The sequence below is a fragment of the Juglans regia genome, chromosome 14 (assembly GCF_001411555.2).
Source record: "Juglans regia cultivar Chandler chromosome 14, Walnut 2.0, whole genome shotgun sequence".
NCBI lineage: Eukaryota > Viridiplantae > Streptophyta > Magnoliopsida > Fagales > Juglandaceae > Juglans > Juglans regia.
The window spans coordinates 6,653,733-6,678,310 of record NC_049914.1 but is presented as its reverse complement, the minus strand read 5'-3'; the positions used below and the strand labels follow the sequence as shown (position 1 = coordinate 6,678,310).

The 24,578-nt window shown below is 33.2% G+C and overlaps 1 protein-coding gene across 1 annotated transcript; it reads right to left on the bottom strand.

Annotated features, from left to right (window-relative positions):
* Positions 1 to 13,402: 13,402 nt before the first annotated feature.
* On the bottom strand, positions 13,403 to 15,090 carry LOC108996911 (myb-related protein 2-like). Its single transcript, XM_018972953.2, has 5 exons — positions 14,765 to 15,090; positions 14,515 to 14,591; positions 14,287 to 14,323; positions 14,097 to 14,196; positions 13,403 to 13,958 (listed from the first exon to the last, which is right to left on the bottom strand). The coding sequence occupies exons 1-5, from the start codon at positions 15,033 to 15,035 to the stop codon at positions 13,403 to 13,405; spliced, it is 1,041 nt and encodes a 346-aa protein (XP_018828498.1). The 5' UTR covers positions 15,036 to 15,090.
* Between the last annotated feature and the right edge of the window lie 9,488 nt (positions 15,091 to 24,578).

The window sequence follows — 24,578 nt, the reverse complement described above, 5'->3', positions numbered from 1 at the left end:
ATATATAAACCACATTCTTACATTAAATACACGTTCGAACGTAGTAGGATTTACGTTGGAATGTTGTAAATTGAACGTTATTTTCAACGTTCCAACGTTAATAAAAAGTTGGCAGGAAATTTTCCTGGTTTATTCTATGCCATATATGGGAAACTTAATTTAAACTACATTCGCATGTCAACAAAATCATGTTCGAATGTTATTTTGGAATGTTCGAATGTGGAATAATTTTTTTTCTAACATTTTAAAAAAAAATTAGCGGTACCTTTTCCACATTAATTCTATGCCATATATGAGACCCTAATTTCAACTAAGTTCGCATGTCAATAGTGTTACGTTCGAACGTAGAATAGTTAAGTTCGAACATTTTAAAAAGAATATGATGGACCTTTCTCGCGTTAATTCTATGGCATATACGGGTACCGAATTTCATCTATGTTCGCATGTCAACACTATTACATTTGAATGCTATTTTAGTACATTTGAACATGGAATAATTAAATTCGAACATTTTCGAAAAAATTGGCGGGACCTTTCCCGCGTTAATTCTATGGCATATCGACATATATGGGGACCTAATTTCATCTACATTTGCATGTCGACATTGTTACGTTTGAATGTTATTTTGGTACATTCGAATGTGAAATAATTAAGTTCGAACGTTTTTTTAAAAATTGGCAGGACTTTTCCCGCGTTAATTCTATGATATATACGGGGACCTAATCTTATCTACATTCACATATCAATAGTGTTACGTTCCAACGTTATGGTATGTAAACAAACTTGACGGAACACTTAGTGAGATTGTAAAATTTTACGAAATGTTCAAACGTTTATTGTAAACGTTCAAACGTTATGGCACTTGGATGCGACAACTTTGCATTTAAAAATTCGCTGCGAAAGGGCCATGTACTAAACATAATGCAGTCATTCTGTTTAGTTTAACTATTGCAGCGATAAAAGTTGCTGCAATATTTTGAAAAAAAGAGTTATAACGCTCCAGACAAGTCTGGTGCGTGTTTAAGAAATGAGGAATGTTTTTTATTCCCCATTTTGTGCTTGAGAGAGAGAGAGAGCTTGTGAGTGAGAGTGAGGGACCAAGAGGGCCATAGAGTAAGAAAGAGAGTGGCTAGACAGAGAGAGATGGAGAAAGAGAGATTGGAATGTGTGAAATTAAAAGTAGTTGTAGTGTTTATGTTGTGTTTATTTTTGTATTTATTTTGATTTGTTTATTTGTAAGGAATATTTGTTGTGTTTATTTATTTATTATGTTTATTTTTTAGCTAATTAATATTATGTTTATTTTGAAGGAATATTTGTTGGAGCTTGTTGAAGGTTGTGAGATGAAAAGTTGGTTTTTTTTAGCTAGGTATATTTATAAACTTGATTGTGTGTAATTATATTTTGATTATATTGCAATTTTTTAATTATATTGCCTTCATCTCCGTGGGTCATGATTATATATAAATGCATGCATATGTGATCTTGTGTTTCAGTGCACAAGTCCTAGTCCACGCATGGCCTATCACGTGCATTAATTAATTTCATGTTAGACTTATATTGTTCACTTGCTAATGTGTTCCTAAAAAGTCCTACAGTTCATTGCTTTTTGTTTATGCAGTTATTATAATGGCGTTTTTGTATGTGGCACTTGTGTAATATCAATTAGTACCTATAGATTTTGATATAAAACATATAAATAACTCCAGATTCTCACATCTAAAAAAATCTTTAGATCTAATAATATATAAATGCCTACCATATATGAAAAAAAAAAAAAGAACTTCAAAGGTCATGGTGATCTATCAACGTGAGATTTTGGGATCTTAATTAGAGTTTCTATGACGTGGATGTGTTTGCATTAATAGAATTATTGTGATTTATTAGATTATATTGTGAATTGTGGGATTATATTGTGATTTGTGGGATTATATTGTGATTTGTGATTTTTGTGATTATATTGTGATTGGCATATGTGTGATTTTTGTGATTATATAGTGATTATTGGGAGTATATTGTGATTTGTGGGATTATATTGTGATTATGTGGTGATTTATTTTTTTATAGGAAATTATAGGAATAATTAAATTACGTAAATTAATTTTTGAATAAAGAGATTTTGAATAATTAGAATACATAATTTCTTAGATTTTGAATAAGAATAACCTACTAATTAAAACCTTATACCTAATTAATAATCTATATTAAGATTAAAATAAATAAGTAATTCATAATATATACTAAGATTAAAACAAATAAGTAATTAATAATCTATACTAAGATTAAAACAAATAACTAATTATTTCTAAGTATGATGATGAGAAAGGAGATTACGAAAATGTTATTGAATGAGATTCTGAAGCAAGCATAGAAAACACATTTGGAGATAAAGAATAAAAGTACTAAATATTTTATTTACATAGATTAGACTATATATTTTTCATAATTATTTCTAAACTAGTTCATTGAAAATAATAATACTTTTCAAGGATACCATCAAAATGACAACGAATAAATGTGCCTCCTCCGCCAAGTCCCGAATCGGTTGAAGACTCCACTCCTGATTAAGTTGATACAAAAGAGGCAGACGGCCAATCCACACCTACTAGTAAGTAAATTCTTGTTGATAATTAATTATATTTGAATACTTGGGGAGACTGGTTTTAATAATTTTAAATATATTAGCTGATGCATTGTCACGTCGCGGTCGTGGCTTAACACGTGACCTAACTCTGAAAAAAAAATAGAAGGCACGGAAAAATCAAAGTTAACATCCCCTATAACTCCATTGGGGATGTGGATGATAGTGCGGCATCACTTTCCTCCTATGTCGGAACACTAGTCCGAGCTTATGAGTCATTTTATGTGCGGTCATGGTGAGATATTCCGAATGAGGTTAAGGATAGCATTTAGAGTCGTGTACTGGTGAGTTTTTATACTTTAGTTTGTTTAGAGATGTTTTAATTTCATATGTTTGATACAATTCACTTCTTAGGATGAATTCGACCTGAATTTTAGCCGTAACGAGGAAGTACAATGTCATGAGCACTTCAAGAAATTTGAGAAGTTGGAAGAGGCTGCTCAGTCTCCTTTAAAAAAAATGAAGTTAGACGATTGGAGGAAATCTTATGATCTTTTCGCAAGCTCAGATTATCAAATATTCTAGATTTTTCTCTTATAACTTAGTTACATCTATATTGGTTTCATAGGTTATATTTAACATTATTAATTTATCCTGCAACACTTAAGTTCTATCAATGTTCAGAATAGAATGCCTTTGAGAATCCACCTTCGCACCGGTTCAAGATCATTCCAACGCCATGTCGATAAAATGGTAATTACTTATTAAAATTCAGTCATTTTTATCATATTCTTTATTAAGTACTAACTTGAGTTTTTAAAATTACTAATGTGGCTTTGGCTTTGATAGAAACGCGATGATCCTGAAAATTTTTTCATCATTCATGTATATGCTGCTACCCACACCGATACTCACAACGAGTGGATTGATCTTGTAGCTAAAGATACTAATGTTAGTGAGGTCATTTTGTGTGAATAAATTATGTCAACATGTGAATGAATATTATGTTTTCTTACTATTCCTTTTAATATGTTACTTATTGTGTGTTTTCTTCTTAATTGTAGGAAAAAAATGATTGAGAAGCAGTTAGTCTCCGATGAATCTTCTCCTAGTGTCATGGATATATTTAAGCAGATCCTCGGTACCAAGTCTGTTTTGGTAAGAGGTTTGAGATGTTCTTTCAAGTGTGTCAGTTTATCCTCCACGGCCCCGATTTCAGAAGTTAATAATCTTAACAAGGATCTGGACAGCAGATGAAGTCAAGACAGCAGGAGTTAGAGGCTCTCTTATTGCGACAGTTCGATTTAGAGACGTCTTTGCAGGAGCGACAAAGAGACCAGGAGGAAAGAATATGCATTGAAGTTCACGAAAAAGTATAAAGGAAGATGCTGGTCCAGATGGAACGAGTTATGTCACTGCAACAGATTCGCGGCGGGCGAGGAAAAAAGAAGAAATAAACACTATCATTGTTCAAAACTTTTGTCGTCTAATTTTGCAACTCTTTAAAATATTTTCATGAGATGATATTATTTATGGTGTAATATAATACAATTTGAATGATTTTTATTTTTATGAAATTATTAGTTCTGATCAGTACGTTTGAATATAAACAAAGAATGTTGAACATGGCTTTATGTTCGAATTAACATTCGAACATAATTACACAGATGTGCGATATATAAGTTCGAATGTATATACTCCACAAACGTTCGAACGTATATACTCTACAAACGTTCGAACTTATTCTATTGTGATCGAATGGATATTTCTTAATGTTCGAATGATTAAAAAAGATACGTTCGAACGTATTTATTAACCATCCGAACGTTTAATCTTTGAAGTTCGAACAAGTGCCCAATAACGTGCGAGTGCAAAATTCAAACGTTACATCACAAACATTCGAACGTAAAAATCAAATGTTCGAATGAAAAATATCAAGCGTTAGGTATTTATCATTCAAATGCTAATCGGTCAGGTAAACGTTCAAACGTAATTTCTGTGATGAAATTCGATGGTCGTACAGTAAACCATCACAAAATACTTTTTGTGACGCCTCTTTTGTGACGGTTGTGGGGATGGTTTCAAACCGTCACCAAAAAGTTTCTGTGATGATTTTCTTAATTTTTGTGATTGTTTCGTCTATCACAATAAATGAAATCTGTTGTAGTGGTAATTGATATAAACAAATATAAAAACATGAAGGGACTTATTTATTTTAGAGACATTCAACAAAATTGGAACAAATATTATGGAAAAACTTGAGACTGATCATGATAATTTTATTATAACCATATGGAACACATACATGATCTAGCCTTAAAATTATTGCATCATGGTTCCATTACTTTAAGATTCGAAAAAGATTACTTAACTTCTTTTTTGAACTTGAAAGCCTCAAATGAGAGAGATAAATATATAAAACTAGCCTTAAAATATTTATTGAATATTTAATATTGCTAAAAAAACTCATACGAGTAACAATAAATATTGTATAGTACTAGTCCACTTAACGTGTATATTTTTTTGGTTTGAAACACTTAATTAATCTAGACAACAAGTTAAAAGAATTTTGATCCAATTCAACCCTATAGTATAATTAGCATTGGACATGTTCTTGACTAGTGTACAGATGATCATCATAAGCATGAATAATATTATACATGAATTCCTAGCTCAATCAGCATCAATATTTATATTATCTTAAGATCATGCCATGTGAAAAGCTGATCAAATTGTCCAATGCATCCCCTCATATATATTCAATAGATATGTGGATTAGGTTCGTATTATATATATAAATATATATATATATTGTTGGGTTTTGCTCTTTTGACTTTAGTCCCACATTGGTGGGGAATAAAGGAGGAGCAATACCTAAGTCCTATAAAAGGAGGATTAGCCTCCTTGGCTAAGTAGACAAGTCAAAGTTTAGCTAGTAACTTTTACTTTAGTAAAATTCTTCTGTTGGCCTTTTTGTAAAAGGGGAAGAGGTGAGAGTTAAAGTTTTGCTAGTGAGGAAGCTTTGTGACTGTATTTGGAGTGAGGAGAAAAATTGTGTGATTGTAACAATTTTTTACATAGTGGATTTTCTTCTCTTTGGATCTGGTAGTTTTTCTCCTGTTTTGGGAGTTTTTCACGTAAATTTTTGGTGTTGTAATTATTTCTCTATTTTTCTTTATATTACTACAAGGGTTAGATCCTAAGGGGTGAATTTAGGAACTCCAAATTCTCAACAAATGATATCAGAGCCTAGGTCCTTTTGGTGGGGTGGAGTTTTGGTGTGGCAGTGTGGATATGTACTGTCTAAAGAGGTTATGTCTAGTAGATTGAGTTTTAAGTGGGACCATTGTGACCCATCCAATCTTTCTTGGCAACCTTGAAGTTATTTCTAGGAAAGGAGAATCTTTCCTGGGAACTTACTTAGTAAATACTATTCATTTCTATGGTAAAATTCATCAAGGCAATGTCACAAAGTAGGGCTTCAAATCCTATCAGATTTTAAATGGAGAAATTTGATAGGAGAATCTATTTTGGCTTGTGGCAAGTGCAAGTCAATAATGTTTTGATTCAATCATGATTACACAAGGCGTTGAAGGGCAGACCAAATCCTGAAGTCAGCAGTGATTCTAGCGATTGATGAAACGGCTAGTACAAGGAGAAGGCTAGTATAATGGAGATAGTGGTAATGAAGCTAACTTTGTATCTCTCTCCATAGAAGAATATGTCTTTTGAAAAGGGACATGTACATCCTCATGATATGCCGCTAATTCCCAAAATTGTCATGATAGAGGATGTATTAATGTTAGCAGGTCCACAAGTTTGCACACAAGCATTGGTTTGGCATTGATGCAAGGTGTGTGGTGGAAATTCAAGTCGATGGCTGATGAAGTTCCAGGAAAACAAAACGTGGAAGTTACACCATAATTTTTAGCAATGTTATTTTTGACATGGACTGAAGTGAAAAGTTTGGAATTGGTTTATTTTAAGTGGGTATGCTTTTATGGTGGAGCATGATAGCGGAAGCTATGAAAATCTTTATTGAGGTGGAGAGCGTGGTTGTGGAACCAGCCAAAGTCACAAGGTGGAGATTGTTGGGTTTTGCTCTTTTGACTTTAGTCCCACATTGGTGGGGAATAAAGGAGGAGTAAGGCCTAAGGCCTATAAAAAGAGGATTAGCCTCATTGGCTAAGTGCACCAGTCAAAGTTTAGCTAGTAACTTTTACTTTAATAAAATTTCTCTGTTGGCCTTTTTTGTAAAATGGGAAGATGTGAGAGTTAAAGTTTGCTAGTGGGAAAAGATTGATGGATATATTTGAAGTGAGGAGAAAAATTATGTTATTGTAACAGTTTTTCACATAGTGGATTTTCTTTTCTAAGTCTGGTGATTTTTCTTCAATTTTGAAAGTTTTTCATGTAAATTCTGGTGTTGTGATTATTTCTCTATTTTCTTGATATTCTTACGAAAGGTAGATCTATGAGGGTAAATTTGGGAGCTCCAAATTCTCAGCATGTATCATCAGATTTTAAGATATATTACATGTCCCAATAATGACCAACTTTTCAATTGAGCAATAATGCGGCGCAGTAGAAATGTTTAGTAATTTAACTATATTTTTTAAATTTTTATAAATTTAGGCCGTCCAAACAAGCTTATTAATTAATTAGTCGCACTGGCCATTTAATTAACCATCCATCTTTTATGTCTAGCTAGCACGAGTCCAGTCCAATTAATGTACATTTCCTTGATAAGCTAAGGTTCCATTTCCATTATCACCACATTCATGAACCATGGGGATCATATAATATAATGAGTACGCCCTAGTAACAGCGTGGGACCAAGATCGATCTAGCGCTGTTTCCCGCTACTAGCGTGGGACCAACTCCCCGACAGCCTGCATCGAATTAAAGAGATGATCATGGTAACAAAAACACCCAGAACGCACAGCTAAACCCATCTCCTTCACCCGATCGATGCTGGTGTAACTTCTGCCGCTGGGGACAATTAATAATGTTGTCAAAACCGATCGAGCTAGACTGCATGCGAAGGTACTTTGCAGTTCAGGTGGGGGCAGGCCAAGACCTAAATCCAAACATGGACAATAGTAAACTGATCTGGCCTTCATACTTATCATCATGTGGTCCCTTTAACTATTTATGTTCAAATATTGTTGCAAACCAGTGTGTGTGTGTGTTTGGCACTAGTTTGTGTTTTAATGGCCGTAAAAGAAGTGTACTCTCCAATTTTTTGTGTTACTATAGCACCCGAGTTTTACTTAATTTCCAAGATATATAACTTTTTTTGGTGTTTTTACTTTTAGGCCTTGTTTAGATTTATAAAGCATCTCAACTCGTTTTATCTTGTCTTATCTAATTATATATTACAATTTGTTCTAACTTTCAAACAAAATATAACAAATAATTTAACTTTTTCAAATCAAAAAATAAAAATAATATTAAAAAATAATATTCTAATAATATTTTATTCAACTTTCAACTCATCTCAACTTTTAACTCATCTTATCTCATCTCATATCAACTCACTATCCAAACATCTCCTTAATCCTATAGTCCTCTGCCACAAGTCATTTGCGCATGTAATAAAAGTGAAGTACATTCCTTTTAGTAAAAAAATAAAAAAAAATAAAAAAAAGGAGGAGGAGGAGGTTAAACCTTGTATATATTGATTCATTTTGTTTATAGAAAGAGTTGCGAAATCACTATTTATCATAAAAGTTTAAGTGGCTAGGAGGAGGTCGATTTAATCATTGTTAAAACATATACGTAATTAAATATATATCTTCCCATCAGTATAAATTTTTTTGATAAGTGATAATCTCACATGGAATCAGAACAGGGGTATTGAGTTTGAATCAACCTGGCTCTACATTCTAGTTCATTTAATTAAATATTTTATGTGTTGAACCTATTTATTGAAAGAGAGTCTAGCTTATTTTTTATGTAAAATTAATGAACAAGTTGTAATTGGCAACCCAGATTAGTGAAGAATACAGAACAGAGACATCAATAGGCTGAGCCACCAAGAAGATCATCAACAACGTGGAAAGCGAGGACTAGGGATGTAATAAGTTTTGTTTGGTTTGGTTTTGAAAATATTTTGAAATCGAACTGGTCTAGCTAAACCAACTTAGAATTGAGCTAATCTAAGTTGGTTTAGCTAGTTTATTAGCATTGATCTACTACCTAACCTCACTAATACAAAATTGTTAAAAATAAAATAGCTCATTAATTTTAGAAACCTGATGAGTGTGCGAAAGTGCATTCTAAATATCTTATTATTGGATTAACATGTTAAAATGTGAATAGAAATAATGAGATATAATTTATATTATTGAATTTAATATCTATTCACACTAAGATATATTTGAGCATGATTTTATAATATTTTAAATCTCAAATATTGCATTATTGGTTGGTGAGAGATAATTTACAATTGAGCTTTACACTTAACATTTTTTTAAGTTTTCAATTTATGCTCTAACTCATGTCATTTTCTGTTGGATTTTAGGGTCAAGAAATGAAAAGCATAAAAAAAAGAGAAAAAAAAAATCACATCTGCACGTACGTGAGACCCAACTTTTGGTTTGAAAAGTAATGGACGCAGCACACATTTTGGCCAAGAGAGTTTTACGCATACGGGCCCATTTCTTTTGTTTTGGAATTTTTTTTGGACGAGACACGAAGAAGGCTTCGTTTTCAACTGAGGCACGGGACCTACAAGAAATTAATTCTTTAATTTGAAGACGCAACACAAAAAAAAAAAAGGGACTTTTGGAGTTTTGGACGTTGGGGAGATGCAAGACGCACGACACCTCATATACATTCAAAAAAGAAGAACCAGGGGCGCCGTGGTTGGGGGGAGGGACTGAAGAACGAAGAGAATTTCCTCCATGGCCGCCGTTTGCTTTATTTTTTTCTTGAAATTTTTGTTTTTCATTATATTTATGGGTAACTAAATTCTCAAGTAGAGTTAGAGATGAATTTGCACATTAAATGATATTTTTAATTTATATATTTGATTTTCAATTACTAAAACTCTTTTGTTTTATCATTCTCAATTCATTGTTGATGTTTTCTTCTCTGAATAATCATAGAATTTATTTTGTTTATAGATTCAGTCATGCTTTTTCTATTGAATGGATTAGTTCTTTGATTATGTTTGGATCAATTATTTATCTATATTGATTTAATTATTTATTACAATATCGCTCCCTAAGTATATTGTCATCGTTGAATTTTCTCAATAGTGATAATAATTTACGTATTTTAAAAGTGGTGAATGATTTTTCAAAAGGTTACATTTGGTTTAATTTTGGTTTATAAATCTATACCTTCCTAGTGTGAGTTTTGGAAATTGAGTTCCCAATTGACTTATTCAATGAATTAAGAATAATTAAAATACCGGATTTGTGCAAGAGATTCCCGATACTTTATTATTCGTCAAATTTGAGTACTTTTTTCCGTTAGTCACTTTGCTTCACCTTAATTTGCATTTAAAATTAATCTTTGTCCTCCATTAATCATTTTATATTTTTATTTAGTTTCTTTGTTCCTTTTGTTATTCTTTTAATTTGTCTCTCTATGAAATTGACATATCAAAGTTGTACTACAACTACCGCGTTATTCTTTGGGCGTAATCAAAACCATATCATGAGCAATTAGAACTTGTAGATAGACCTATATAATTCCTTAACCATTTTCTTCTAATTATGGTGAGATCCTTTTAAATGTGTATATTGACCCCACGTGTTCTTATTTTAATGGGTGCAATTGCAAAATTCCAATTAATTGTACATATAAAGAAATTTAATTAAATGTGACCAACTCCATTTTCAAACTTCTTGTGGATAAAATTTCCTCTACTTATAAGCATATATAATTATTAATGTAGCTCCACCCATAAACTTTTTTGTGGACAAACCCTATTTGTGTTAGGGGTGAAAAAACACAGATGCAGTTCGATTTCGGTCCAAACCGAACCGGCAACGTTGATTTCAGCATGATTCCAATTAGTTGTAGGTGTCCCGTCGGCATCACAATGAGATGGAAACTCAGAAAGAGAGAGAGAATGGTGCTGCATCCACATCCGCATAGGCGTTGCGATGAGAGAGAGAGAGAGAGAGAGAGATGCGTGGCAAACAGCGGAGCGCTACGCCGCTGCGTGTGAGAGAGAGAGAGAGAGAGAGAGAGAGATGAGAATCGAGAGAATAAAAAGGGAGGGGGTATTAAACCCTAAATCCAAACGACGTTGTTTAGTGTATTAAACTAAACGGCATCGTTTCATTCTAATTTTTTTTTCTAAACCATACATATAAAAGGACGTTTTATCTAAGATATAATATAAATATATATTATATTGGCTAGTTCAGCAGCTTGAACCTAGTTCAAACCAGGACCAAACTAATCGACGTCAGTTTCATCAATTTTCTACCATTGGCCGATCAGTTCTCTGCCAGTTTCGGCCAGTTCTAGACTTTAGTGACCGGTTCACGTCGGAGACAACCAATTCCATCGGTGACAACCGGTTCCATCGGTTTCTATATTGCCATAATTTGTGTAGCCCAATATTCCTCTTTCTTCTAGAGAGTTTGTCCTAGATGATCTTGATGCTAATTTGGAAGATGCTAGCTCCTTCCTAAAGCAACTTACAGTTTGATTTCAATGTGCTATAGATTTTCGAGTTTTCAATTATATGTTTTTTTTTAAGAACGCCCGCCTTTTCTTACTTTTTGGTCGATCGTGAAGTACTTAACCACCCCCCCACCCTTCTTCCTTTCCCATTTAGAAAATTAATTGCTGGGTATTGACTTGTGTGTTGCGTTGAAAAATAATTGAATTTAATATGGACCAATAATTAGATGTATGAATTATTTGGTCGAGTTGGTGGCCGTTGCTAATTGGCCTTTTTGGCGTACCTGCAGCAAACTCATGATCTAATTAACGTTCCAATGGTGATAAAATTAATTGATGGGTATTGACTTGACTAACCCGAGGATGACACTTAGCTAATTAAGGCTGATTATCTCTCTTAAAGTCAGAGATCATGTGTTGGACTTTAGTTTTGGATGCTTCTCATGACTAGAATATGGCCGTTCAGGCCCCCAATGCTCTCTCTCTCCCACAAACACACACACACAGAGGTGGTATATATACCTGCCATGAAGGAATTAAGACATAAATTCATGATGTCCTATGGAGTGATCGTACATCCAAGACCTTAATATTATCATTACTCACATGAATGAAGGTATATGTAATACAACTTGGCATTCATTTTCTATGCTAGTTCATGATGATCAAGTAGTCTATTATACCTTAGTCTCATTACTCATCATTATTTTCTAAACCCTAATACTGATGATCCTCAGCTAGCTATTACTTCTAGCGCAAACCGGCCATGTATAAAGGTACACCGGCGGCCAGCTCCTTGATACACTTTGTTCCCACCAAAACGAAGGGGCACCTAAAAAAAAAGAAAGAAAAAATATATATATATATATATACTTGCAGCCACATTTGTTTGATCTTGCTTACAGTTAATGCTGATCAGCATTCGTTTAAAATAATGAACAAAGGTGATCCTTGCGTTTTTTTATACATATTGTTTATACACTAATGTTGATGTAATCTCTGACAAATGTACGTTTGTGGAACAGCTGATCATCTACAAGTACTACTACTGCTCAAAATGCTTTCCTTGTGCATCTCAATATAAATATATATATATATTAAACGTAAGTATAAAATTGAAGTATAAAACATAAGTATTAAACATAAGGATCAGGTACTATCAGTTGTGGCCAGATCAAAGGTTTATTTTGTGTCGACAATTTGAGTTCGGCTTGTGGGTTTCAGAATTCAGTTTCAATTAATTTTATCGATAAACAGCTTTACTCACGAAGTTTTCCAATCTCAATTTTTAGTTTCTATTGATTAACTAGCTCTCAGAATATATAATTCTTATTTTGTCTGATGTCAAAAGCATTTTAAACAACTTTTGTGAAACAAAGATCAAAGGCAAGCTGCGTTTGAAAACAGAAACTATATCTAAAGGCACAACACACACACACACACATATATATATATATACGGGATTACGTACATATACATGATGTACATCAGTAACATCAGATGTACATATCTCGGCCAGTACTCCAATTATTAAAAATTATTAAAAAATGAAAAGCTGCAGTACTATACTACTAATATCAATGCTATCATGAAACAAATGATCATCCCATGATCCTAATTGAAACCATCAATTACCCAAATTAAGGTGGCTTAAAACCATGAATGAAGGGTTTTGAATTTTAATATTAGTGATCCTAAATTAATTGAAGAATTGGACCGGTAAATCGTTAAGTACATTTTTTAGAGAGAGAGATCAGATAGACTACAATATTGATAAAGCATTAATTATAATTTAAAATGTTATTGAAGGAACTAATTATAAATGATGAGCTGAAATTGATAAGTAGTACTTTTATATATATATAGCATTTGAAGATTCAAATGGATAACATGAGCATGATAAGAAGAATTTACCGCAACTTCAAGTATCATAAGTACTGATCACAGCAATGAACCATGCATCATCTAGTTCTAAACAAGTACCAACTGGATCTCACTAGAACTCCATGATTCATAAAGTCAGATCTAGGGGACTCGCCAGTTTCGAATCTTTCGCATCAATATGTTCTTAATTCTGTCATCCTGCTAAGCTTGATGGCATATTGTCTTCTTATAAGAAGAGGAGGAGGAACAGAAAAGATCAGACAAATTGCTATCCACATCTTCGTAAAATTACCAACATATTCTCTTATTAGCTCCCTCGTGTCTCGATCTTATACTCAGTGATAGACTCAGATCGATGTCGTCGTGGAAACCTTTTCTTTTCCCTGCAGTGGCCTGCTCTTCCCCAACTACCCACTTTGTTTGATTCAGTACTGCTGTATTTGAGTCTATAAAATATTTCGTTTTCTCCTGTCCTGATCTTCCATGCAATTCTGTACTTAAAGAGGAGTCGTCTATCTCTATGGGGGATGAGCTTGTCTGGGTTTTGATGGATGTGTGATTGAACGGCCATGGAAATTTTTCTTTGAACTCCTGTAGTCTCTTAATACTTTGTTCCCCGAAGCCAATGTTGTTAAAGCCAATGTTGTTATTCAAGTAGAGAGATCCATTTCTTATCTTCAAATCGATACCACCAGAATTCCAGCTTCCAGCTTCTGAATCATGAAGGTGGCTGCCTCTCGTTTTAATATTCATGCTATGATCAGTCAAATTTATGCGGTCGTGAGTCAAATAAGGCATGGATACGCAGCTCCCTTGACCATTCCCACAAAGGTCACCATATGATCTTGAGCGAGAAAGAGATCGAGAAAGATTTTGATGAGATTATAATAATATAAAATTCCTTAGTTCATTTAACTAAAATGGGGTTTAATCAACATTTAAAGTAAAGGTATATATAATCATTGGGCAGTGTCGACATTACCTGAATTTGTGGCTAACCCTTTGATCAATACCTCGAAGCTTGGAGTACTGTTGCCAAAGGCGGTCTGCACTTCCCATAACATGTCTGCTGCTGGTTATAACTGCCAATTCATTAAAGACAACAATTTCAAATTTCAAATATTAAAAGCTTGAGTGATCTGCAAAAGAACCCTAGCTAGTTGGTGTTATACCTTGACCTTGATCATCAATCTTCTTGCTCCGATACATCTGCTCCAAAACATGCCAAAAAGAACAACAAAAATGAAACTTGCAATCAATGAAGCGAATCTCATGCATGATACACTGCATACCCAATTAATTTTGTTCCTTGATAGATATACACACACACACACACACACACACACACATATATATATATATGCAGGGACGTCGTATATATATATAATTAAATGTTTTACCTGCAAATGACTCTTGACATGTGCAATGCTTAAGCCTTTGATGTTCATTACTTGCAAAACCAGTTTAGGAGTTGCTCCTGCACCGAAAGGGGGGAAAATCAAGCCTGAGAATAAAATAGGTATCTAGATGCAATTGATGATATATTTGTATCAACAAATTCCGAAAGGTACTGCATTAAGATATTCATATATATAATATATATATAATATACAATCATCGTGAATATGTGAAGAAATTTGAAGATCTTACTCTCTTGACCCCCAAGCCTCTCAACAGCCTGGACAAAACAACGATGAAGATCAGGATTCCATCGTAGCCTCGGCACCTTGGATCGAACATATGGCCGCACCCCAATAGAGCTGGACATCTTCTGATCAGTCTCCTCAACTATGCTGTTGCTCGAGCTGCTTGCACTGTTTTTATTCTTACTTCGATCACCATCTGATCTTTCCTCGTCCAGCTCACTCCTGTCTGAAGAAGATTTGAACTTCGAACCATCAATATACCCACTTTTCATCATGATTAACTCTTTTCTGCTATGGAAAATCTTTAAACTGGAAAGTGGGTCACTGATCAATTCGAAGTGATTGTCTCTGACAAAGAAAAATTATGAATTAGGCCGAGATGTTTTTGTGGCTATTGATATGATTCCTCTGCTGATCTTGATTCTTAATCACTATAGGAAAAAGGAGTACTGTGCATACTCTTCATTTGCAGAGAGTTTTTCTTTTTTGAACCGGCAGCTAATTCCATATACATGAGGGATATGAGAAAAAAAACAAAAAAAACCCTAATGCATGGGTCTTGGTCTTAATGTACAGATCAGAGTTTTCTGCACCTGACAGGCTTAGATTTTTCTACGTATATATTTACTTTTAGGAGATAATATATATATATACAAAAAATCTATTCAACTTCCTACTGTTCACACAATCTCTACAATCCATATTATTTTTAATTTTTATTATTTTTTTCTTTTATTAAATATTTATTATATGAATAATGAATAAAAAATTTGAAATAATTTAAAAAGAATAAACTCAAAAAAAAATTTTAAAAAATATTAAAAATTTAAAAAATTTAAAAAAGTGTGGAGTGTGGAGTGTGGAGTGTGGTGGAGGTTGTGTAGCAAAGCTCATATATATATATATATATATATATAGATCATATCATGTGTGAATGATGTGTGAATACTATATATAAAGTTAGAATTTGGCCGGACCGGTTGTTACCTGGTCATGTACTACGTACTAATTAATTAGGTGAAAGACTAGAAACAAGATCGAGAAGTGGAAATTAACCTGCATGGAATATTTATAAACTCACGAGTAGACCAATTGAAAGAAGTAGCACCACATGTTTTTGTTAATTTTTAATTATCCTACGTATGCATGCACATTTATCAAACATGAGATTTACCTACCTTATTAGCTATATATATATTATTTGACTATCCCACATTAATCTGACACGCAAAACATATTATTAGAGCGCGGATACTTATTCTACAAGTAATCATGTAATATTGCTTTTCAAATATGAATGAATCATGTACGTAAAATATGGTCATAATCATTCTCATTATTTCTTCCTAGTGTAACCATGTATGGATAAGATCAAACTGCCCAAGGTTACAGATCGATGGTTTTTTTCTTTTTAACAATTAATTAATCGCGCACACGACATCGATTGCGTTATAAAAAAAATTACTTATTTATGATCAGTTATATCATGCTAAAATAACTACTTACCGTCAAAATGAATTTATTCTCGTCACAAATAGTTATTCTTAGCTAACCCTAAAAGCCTATAAATTCAAAATAATTATTGATAATTGTAAGTACTACGTACTTGATTAATTTGTGACAATATTGGAGGAAAAAATCTCCAAAAGTTACTTCCAATGTATATGGAATATTTAAGTATCTTGTGTGCCTATATATAAATATAGGCAAATGCACGCATTACAAAGGCGAGTGGAAGAAACTTTCATATATATTAATTATTGTTGATCAGATAATTGTGCTGGAATGATTCCTGTTGTCGGTGGCCGCGGATATATATATATATATATATATATATATATATATATATATATATATATTCATATATTATAAACACACACAAAACTTTTTTTCTTTTTTTCTTTTTAAAAAGAATCGTTTGCCACATACATAGCAGCATCGTTTCAAATTTATTAAAATAATTCATTTATAACGAAAGAATATCATGATAACATCATTATACTTAGAGTTTACAAAATATAACTCTATAAACTAACTCAAAACCAAGCGTCAAAAACAAGCCAATAAATCATAATAAACCAGCAAAATGCCAATTCTAACAAACCTAAAACAAATAAAATAAAGCAAAAATGATGCTTGTCCATATGCACCTTATTGATTGCCTATAGGCGAAAAAAACTTATTTCCTTCTTAAATATGGCAAATCGCCCTTATTAAGTCTGAGGAATCCTCTAGCCATCCGTGGAAGCTCCAAAGCATAATAATAAGTAAAATTACTCCCTTTTGCACTAGATTTAGCCAAAACATCAGCAATCGCATTGCATTCCCTAAAGATGTGTCTACTAGTGAAACGAATCTGACCAAGAGAGTTCATGATTTCTTCCCAATAATCTTCTAGGTACCACAAACCACACCTACTATGTCCAATCCAATCAATAATCAATTATGAATCAATCTCAATCTCAATAGCATCAAAACCCATACACTTAGTATGCCTCAACCCATAAAGCAAGCTGATAACCTCAGCATGGTTATTAGAACCACAACCAATAGACACCGAAAATCCCAAATGCAAATCCTCATTATGATCGCGAATTATTCCTCCCACTCCTGAAGCACCCGGATTTCCTAGGGAGCAACCATCAACATTAAGTTTTGTACCACTCAAACTTTGGTTTCTCCCACCTCACAAACTTTTCACCCCTTATACAAGTCCCAGGAAGGTGTAAAGATTGTAGCAACTCCTCATCCCTTTTGTTGAAATTTTTTTTATCTTTAAATTTTAAAGCCACCCATGACAGCCAATATTTAATAGAAATCCATACCGTGTCAATAGATTCAAAGGAGCCCTCCATCCGAGCCTTACATCTCTTCCACCATAAACGTCATGTGATAATAATAGGAAGAATACCAAGAACCTGTCTGGTACAAGATGAATGTTTTTCCCTGCGGAACCAATATTCCACCCTTTCTTTCCAAGTACGACCAATCAAGTTAGGCATGCTCAAATGAATACAAGCACGTTTCCAAATCTGTGTCGCAAACTCACCCAAAGCAAACACATGATCCTGATTTTCATAGGCCCCCAAAACACAACAATCACACTTTGAAGCCATAATAATATCAACTCTACGTAATCTATCATCAACAGGAAGGCAACCATGCATAGCCTTCCACATCAGAATAGATATTTTTTTGGGAATAAAAAGGTGCCACACCCAATCCATCCGTGGAATCTTAGGTGAATGAGTCTGAAGGCACTCCGAAGCACTTTTAGTAGAAAATTTACCATCCGCCTTCAGTACCCAAATAAGAACATAGTCACAATTTTTTAACTTACCCAATTTCTCAATCAACATATTAGTTTTTTCCAGACCAACTAATCTTTGAAAAAGATCGATGTTCCAGCCCTTCCTAAATTTACATTAAGCCAATGTTAAAGAAGGAAGGTCAATAATTTGCTGTTGATCACACAAAGGGGCCTCACCCATCCAATGATCCCTCCAAAAAGATAAGTTTCCATTTTTTACCCGCCACAAAGAGTTTTTTTGGACATAAGGAAAACATTCCAAAATCATACGCCAAAACCAAGTTCCTTTAAGAGGATCCACTAGTGAAATATGTTCTGAACCCACATATTTAGCTAAAAAGAGTTGGGACCATAGAGTTTTACTTTGGAGCAAATTCCAAACAAGCTTCATATGGAGAGAATTTTGTACTTCATGAAGATTTCGAAGCCCCACACCCCCTTAAGAAACTGGCTCACACATCTCATCCCAGGAACACCATTTCCGTTTGGGCTTGCCTTCCCGAACGCCCAAAAAAAAAGTACTCATAAGCCTCTTAAACTTATCCAACACCTAATAACAACAAAACCTGTACTTTCACAACTTCTTGAAGATACGACCATTTTCAGAAGTTCCCAAGTTTTATATATATATATATATATATATCACTACAAGAAATAAGGTCTTTTCTCAACGATTTTTTGTCTGTTAAAAATAAAATTTCCGTAAAAACCCTTTATTTGCAGCGATTTTTTACATCGTCGTAATGTTTTTACATCATTTTAGAAAATTTTCTTTTGCGACAGTCAAATTCGCCGTAAATAATAATCTAGTCTTTTGCAACGATGTTTTACTTTTTACAACGAATAAATTCGCCACAATAATAAAAAAACATGTTGTAGCAATTTGTTGTTCGATGAAATTGCGAAAGTGGCTTTTGCAATGATTTTTTAACTTTAAAAATCGCCGCAAATATTAATCAGGCTTTTTCCAGCGATTTTACATTCGTCACAAAAAAAATTATTACTTTTTTCCAGTGATTTCCAAGTCGCCACTTAATGTCCAGTGCGAAGTTGGGAAAGAATGTATAATTCACTTTTGCGACGACTTTTTTACTTGTTGCGGCCATTTGTGTCGTCGCAAAAAGAGAACGTGGACTGTTGCAGCATTAAATTTCCGTCGATGAGAAAAATTGCCGCAATAGGTAATATTTATGACGAACATTGTCGCCGTGAAAACATAAGCAGCCAATTAAAGCTTATTAGCGGCGACTCAAAAGCGCCAGAAAAGTTAATAAAATTTAAAAGACGCGCCTTACATTTTCCCCTCATTTCTTTCCCTCCAGCCGTCTCCCCCATCCCCTCTCTCTCTCCCCAATCCCTCTTCTCCCTCAAGCCTCCGCCTCACATAGCCCGTCGCCAACGACCCCACCACGCCACCACCACCTCACCTCGATGGCCACCCCCTCTTTCTCCCCCTGCACCCACGCCGATCTCTTTCTAGCCTCACCTTTCTCTCTCTCTCTCTCTCTCTCTCTCTCTCTCTCTCTCTCTCTCTCTCTCTCTCTCTCGGAGCCCCCTTTTCCTCTTAGCCTAGCCTAGCAGCCCGAGGCTCTCCCTCTCTCCCTTGCTCTGTTCACAACCCACGGCCACTAACTCTCCCTCCCGAGAACGTGGGAGAATGTTTTGATTATGCCAATAAAAATGTAGTGCTTTGTATCTGTAAAGATCTTATGGAAGAGTCACGAGGATTTCGTCATATATTATGCTGATATGTTATATTCTCTCTCTGTGTGTGAAGTTTATCTTGGAAGGTTAATTAAGACGTCTCTCTCTATATATATCTATATATATATATATATAAATATTTGTATGCTTGCAACTGCCATTATAGTTTCTATATTCCTTGATATATTTAAAGTTTGTTTTTATACATAGCTATAGTTCTTAGGGGCAAATTAAATGAATGAATTAAAAAATTAGTTCAATTAATATAATAATAAAAGATAAACACACTAATATAATAATAATAGATAATAATAGAAATTAGTTCTATCTTCCTTGATATTATAAATGAAGAAAAGAGAGACACACATATATAATAATCAGTCTAGCATATGATGAGAGGATGGTTAAACAAACAAGAAGAGGGTTACTTGGACGAGCTACCAATTAAACACAGTTGGCTTTTGGCCCAAAAAATTTCTTGCACTCCAATTTCAATTTGAAGATCTTATAAATTTTCTCCAGTCCTTTATGCACTCCATTTTCCATTCACATTTTCACCTTCAGTACCTCCATTTCAACTTGTGCATTTTTTTAAGAAAAAATTAATTATAGAAAGGAAAGAAAGAATACTACCAGAGAAAGTCATTACTAAACAAAGGATATTTGAAATTTAATTGACAATTGCATAAAACTTAGCTTATTGTTCAAGTAATAAGTCAATATCCAACTAGATATATGCACATCAAAAGTCAACGATAAATGTTAAACTTTTGTATGTTTGGCTTCATTTACAATCGATTGGACATGACTGAGAGATTTTTACTCATCTTTCATGTTGGTTTCTACACAATTTGTAATAGTTCACATTTTTTAGAACTTAAAATGCCTGCGCGCTACTTAGGTATGTTGAGTTATATATTGTGCTTTCCATAAATAAGCATATTTTATTCACATGGTTGCTCTTTTTTTATTGAATTTATATGTAATAACAGTTTTTTTTATACGTCTATGCATTGATAGACTTTACCTGCTTCCTATTTGGAGAGATTCTTTTTCATTCCCTAATGGTTCTCGATTAGTAGGTGAAGAAATCAAATAAGTGATCGTGGTATTTGTTTTCAATTCATTTTGGTTTCAGATTCTTCAGATCTAGGTGCAGAAGGCTAGAAGTCCAACTAAGTAATTACTTTTACTAACTAATCTTTATCCTCTTGTTTTTTTCCTTCTAGTTTCATAACATAGGTATGTGGTTTAAGAGATAGAGTTTCTTGCACCCAGTTATATTCAAAACATAATATAAATAAAACTAACTACTATTGTATTTCTTTGTGCCATCTTAATTGGGTTAGCTTTGAAGGTTTTTGAACTTTTTGTTTTTAAGTTTTGATTGATGTGGTTTTATTTTGGTGCCTTCTTATTTGGTTGCAGGAAAGGGTAGTAGAAGTAATGAATATGTATCTTCTACATGCACTTGTGTATATTTATATCTTGACTAGGTTTTGGTTCATAATGTGTAGACTATCTACATGCACTTGTGTGTTTCTTGTATAAGCAGACTTACTAATACATAAATGTTGTCTTTGATCAAAAGTTTTTATGGTCTTAAAGAGTTAGAAGCAAGTTAAATCTGTAAAAGCATATACCAAGCTCTCTTTCTCTCTCTCTAACATAATTCTCACTTTTAATATTTTTCTGTTAATGTGCGTGCTTTCTTTATTCAAGTACATCCAGTTTGTGAAAGACCATTCTTGACCAAGTGATCTGGCCATAATTCTGCCTATTTTTAAGTTCTATTTTATTTTATTTTACTTGGGTAAGTTATTGAGGAACCTGATTGTTTATCAAAATATTGTTCATCTTTTTTCTAGTTCTTTAGCTGATAGTACAAAAAATCATTTGTCTTGGTGTACTTTTGTGCTGGTATAAACATTCTTTGTTTTCTTTTCGATGAAAGAATTCATGTAGCCTACATGACACTTTACTTTTTGTTTTTTTTTTTTTTTTTAATAAGAACATGACACTTTACTTGATACTCATTATATGCTTATTTTTCAATGGTTGCAACAAAATGGAGTTTCATTGTCTGGTGCAGTTGTAGAAATCTCAGGTTTTCAGGAGCAAGTACATGATGGGTATGAGACTAGAGTCTTATTCTTGGTCCTATGCTATTTCTTTTTTATCAATCAAAAAAAAAAAAAAGAAGCATAAATATGAAAGGGGAAAATGCCATGGTTTTAATTTAGAGAAAAGTTCATATGCCATGGTCTTTAGTTTATATTGGTATAACCAATCAATATGAGCTTGTGGTTATGACATCAAACTTAAAATTCACCTCTCTTGCAGGATGAATTTCAAAAGAGATGAATTTTGTTGACAATCACTTTCCAAATTAATTTAGAGTTGAATAGACTGTCATTAATCAAAAACCAGTCATATATGAAGACGTGTCTTTGGAGATAGGGGCTTTTTTGGTGCAACAAGCCATGAGGGTGTGTTTTGCTTAAATTCTATTATTGAGTTTCCTTTTATTTATTTTTGAAGTAAGAAGAATTTATTAATAAGTGCAATGGTGCAACCCCCATACACAAGTTGAGTTTGGTGTGGTAGAGTTTGATGTGCCAACCTATTTACTTATGCAGAATGTGGTATTGTACTGGTCATATTGCCAAAAAATGTTTTGAAGAGAAAAAAAAAATGTGGAGCATTAAAAAATAGGTGTTGCAGCTGGAAGGATTTCTGGAATGGATCCCATCAAACAAATAACCAAGAGATGCATCCAAATTGTCAAAAACATAGAAGCTGACCTTAATGGATGTGTTAAACAAGTAAATGATTACTCTCTGTCTTGTTCAAAAATCTATTAGAGCTAATGGGTCATGTCATTCTCTTCATTGTGCTATTTGTGTGGGTGTGTGTGTGCGCGCGCGCGTGTGTGTGCACGTGCATGCGTGTGTGTGTGTGAGAGAGAGTAAGGTATGTAACCTTGTTAGGTTTTTGTGCTCCCATCAGACAAGCATAGAGTCTACTATGACCAGTTCTTAGAGAGATTCAGATTGAGGAACAATTCACATAACCCCAATAGAGAAGTAAATAAAATCAGATGTTAAATACTAAGTAACCATGTCAAATAAATCAAATGTTATATCAAACATGTTTGATATAAATACTAAATTACAATTTATATAGCTTCAGCTTTGTGTGGCCATCCAGAAATTTCATAGTAAATATAATTTGGATGTATATTATATATATTTTTTATTTATTCTATTTTGTGCATTTTTTTGTTTTTTTCTAAAACATCATTTCCAGCAAGTACAGTTTGCCAGAAATAATTTTTTACTCATATAAGCCTATTTGCAACAACTAAATATCGTCGCAAATATTTTTTTTGTAGCGAAAATTACTCGCTAGAACAATATAATTGCAACGATAATTGAAAATTGCTAGAAAAATATCGAGGCTTTTCCGGCAATTTTTTAACTTTTTGAGACGATATATATTGCCGCAATTGACTTTTCTTAACGATTTAACATTAAACGGGAAGTCATTTTTCAGCGATTTTTTTAATAATTGCAGCATAAAAAAATCGCAAAAAAAAAAAACTATTTGCGACGATTTTTGTAGTTCGCTAAATTAACTTATAATTGAGTAGACAATTGTAACGAACGTCTAGCACATTAAAAATCACTGAAAAAAATATTTGTAATGATTTTAGGAGTTATTCTTGTCAATTTTTTGAGCTGAAAAAGATTCTGTTTCTTGTAGTGTATACACACCCCAAACATGCATACGTGATGATGATCGATCGATCATTATCTGTTGCACGAAAGTTTATATATATATGATCAAGGTCCTTGAGATCAGTATATATATATATATATATATATATAGCTAGGCTGATAAAACATAATAAATATTCATTCATAATAAGCTTTGAATATTAGATTCTTCTAATAGGGTATATATGTGGCCTGCAGTACTGCATATGATCCATGTGGTGCAGATCGACTTATATAAGCTAGCAGCTAGCTAGTCGATCCTCCTGTACGTTTCTTTTTTTGTTTAATTTGCTATTTTACTAATTAATTGTCTAGCTTTTTTTTTTGGGATACAAAGTAGATGATCAGACGTTACTGATCATGTCCAACACATGATCACATTTAGAGTAATAAATAATTACCAGGCTAATTTAAGTGTTAAATGCAAAATCTTGAGAATGCAATATTAATTAATCTTCTTGAGGTTGTCTGCACCGAATAATTAGCACCTAACTAACACGTGCACACAAAAGTTTGTATTAAGTTTAGCGCAGCAAGCTAGCCCACATGATGCATGATCATGACTACTTAATTATTAAGAATATTTAAGCCTTGTAATATTTACATTAATGAACCATATATAAGATGAGTATTGAAAGATCATTATAATATTCCTTAATTCCTCCATACCCAATTTGACTCATTAAAAGGGCATCATGCATTGAAAAACAGTCAAGCTACATAATTAAATTTTAATTATGAGATCATATATAAATTTTAATTATGAGATCATATCAATATATATATATATACACACACATGCCCCCACATAAATTAATTTGCTTATTGAATATTGATCGTAGCAATTATTTCAATTAAGGAAAACTCTTAAATGCATGATCGTGACTAATATAATTATAAAGCGGCAATTAGGCCTCGTTTGTTGTGAAAAAACATCTCATTTCATCTCATCTCATCATTATAACTTTCACAACTTTCAATATAAAATAAAATAAACAATTCAACTTTTTCAAATCTCAAAATAA

Bases quoted from the DNA above. Each gene is read 5' to 3' on its own strand.
- LOC108996911 (XM_018972953.2), bottom strand. From the start codon at position 15,035: ATGATGAAAAGTGGGTATATTGATGGTTCGAAGTTCAAATCTTCTTCA. The intron at 14,324-14,514 runs GTAAAACATTTA...GTTTTGGAGCAG, and splicing joins ATGTCAAGAGTCATTTGCAG to ATGTATCGGAGCAAGAAGAT. The intron at 14,197-14,286 runs GTATAACACCAA...ATGAATTGGCAG, and splicing joins GATTGATGATCAAGGTCAAG to TTATAACCAGCAGCAGACAT.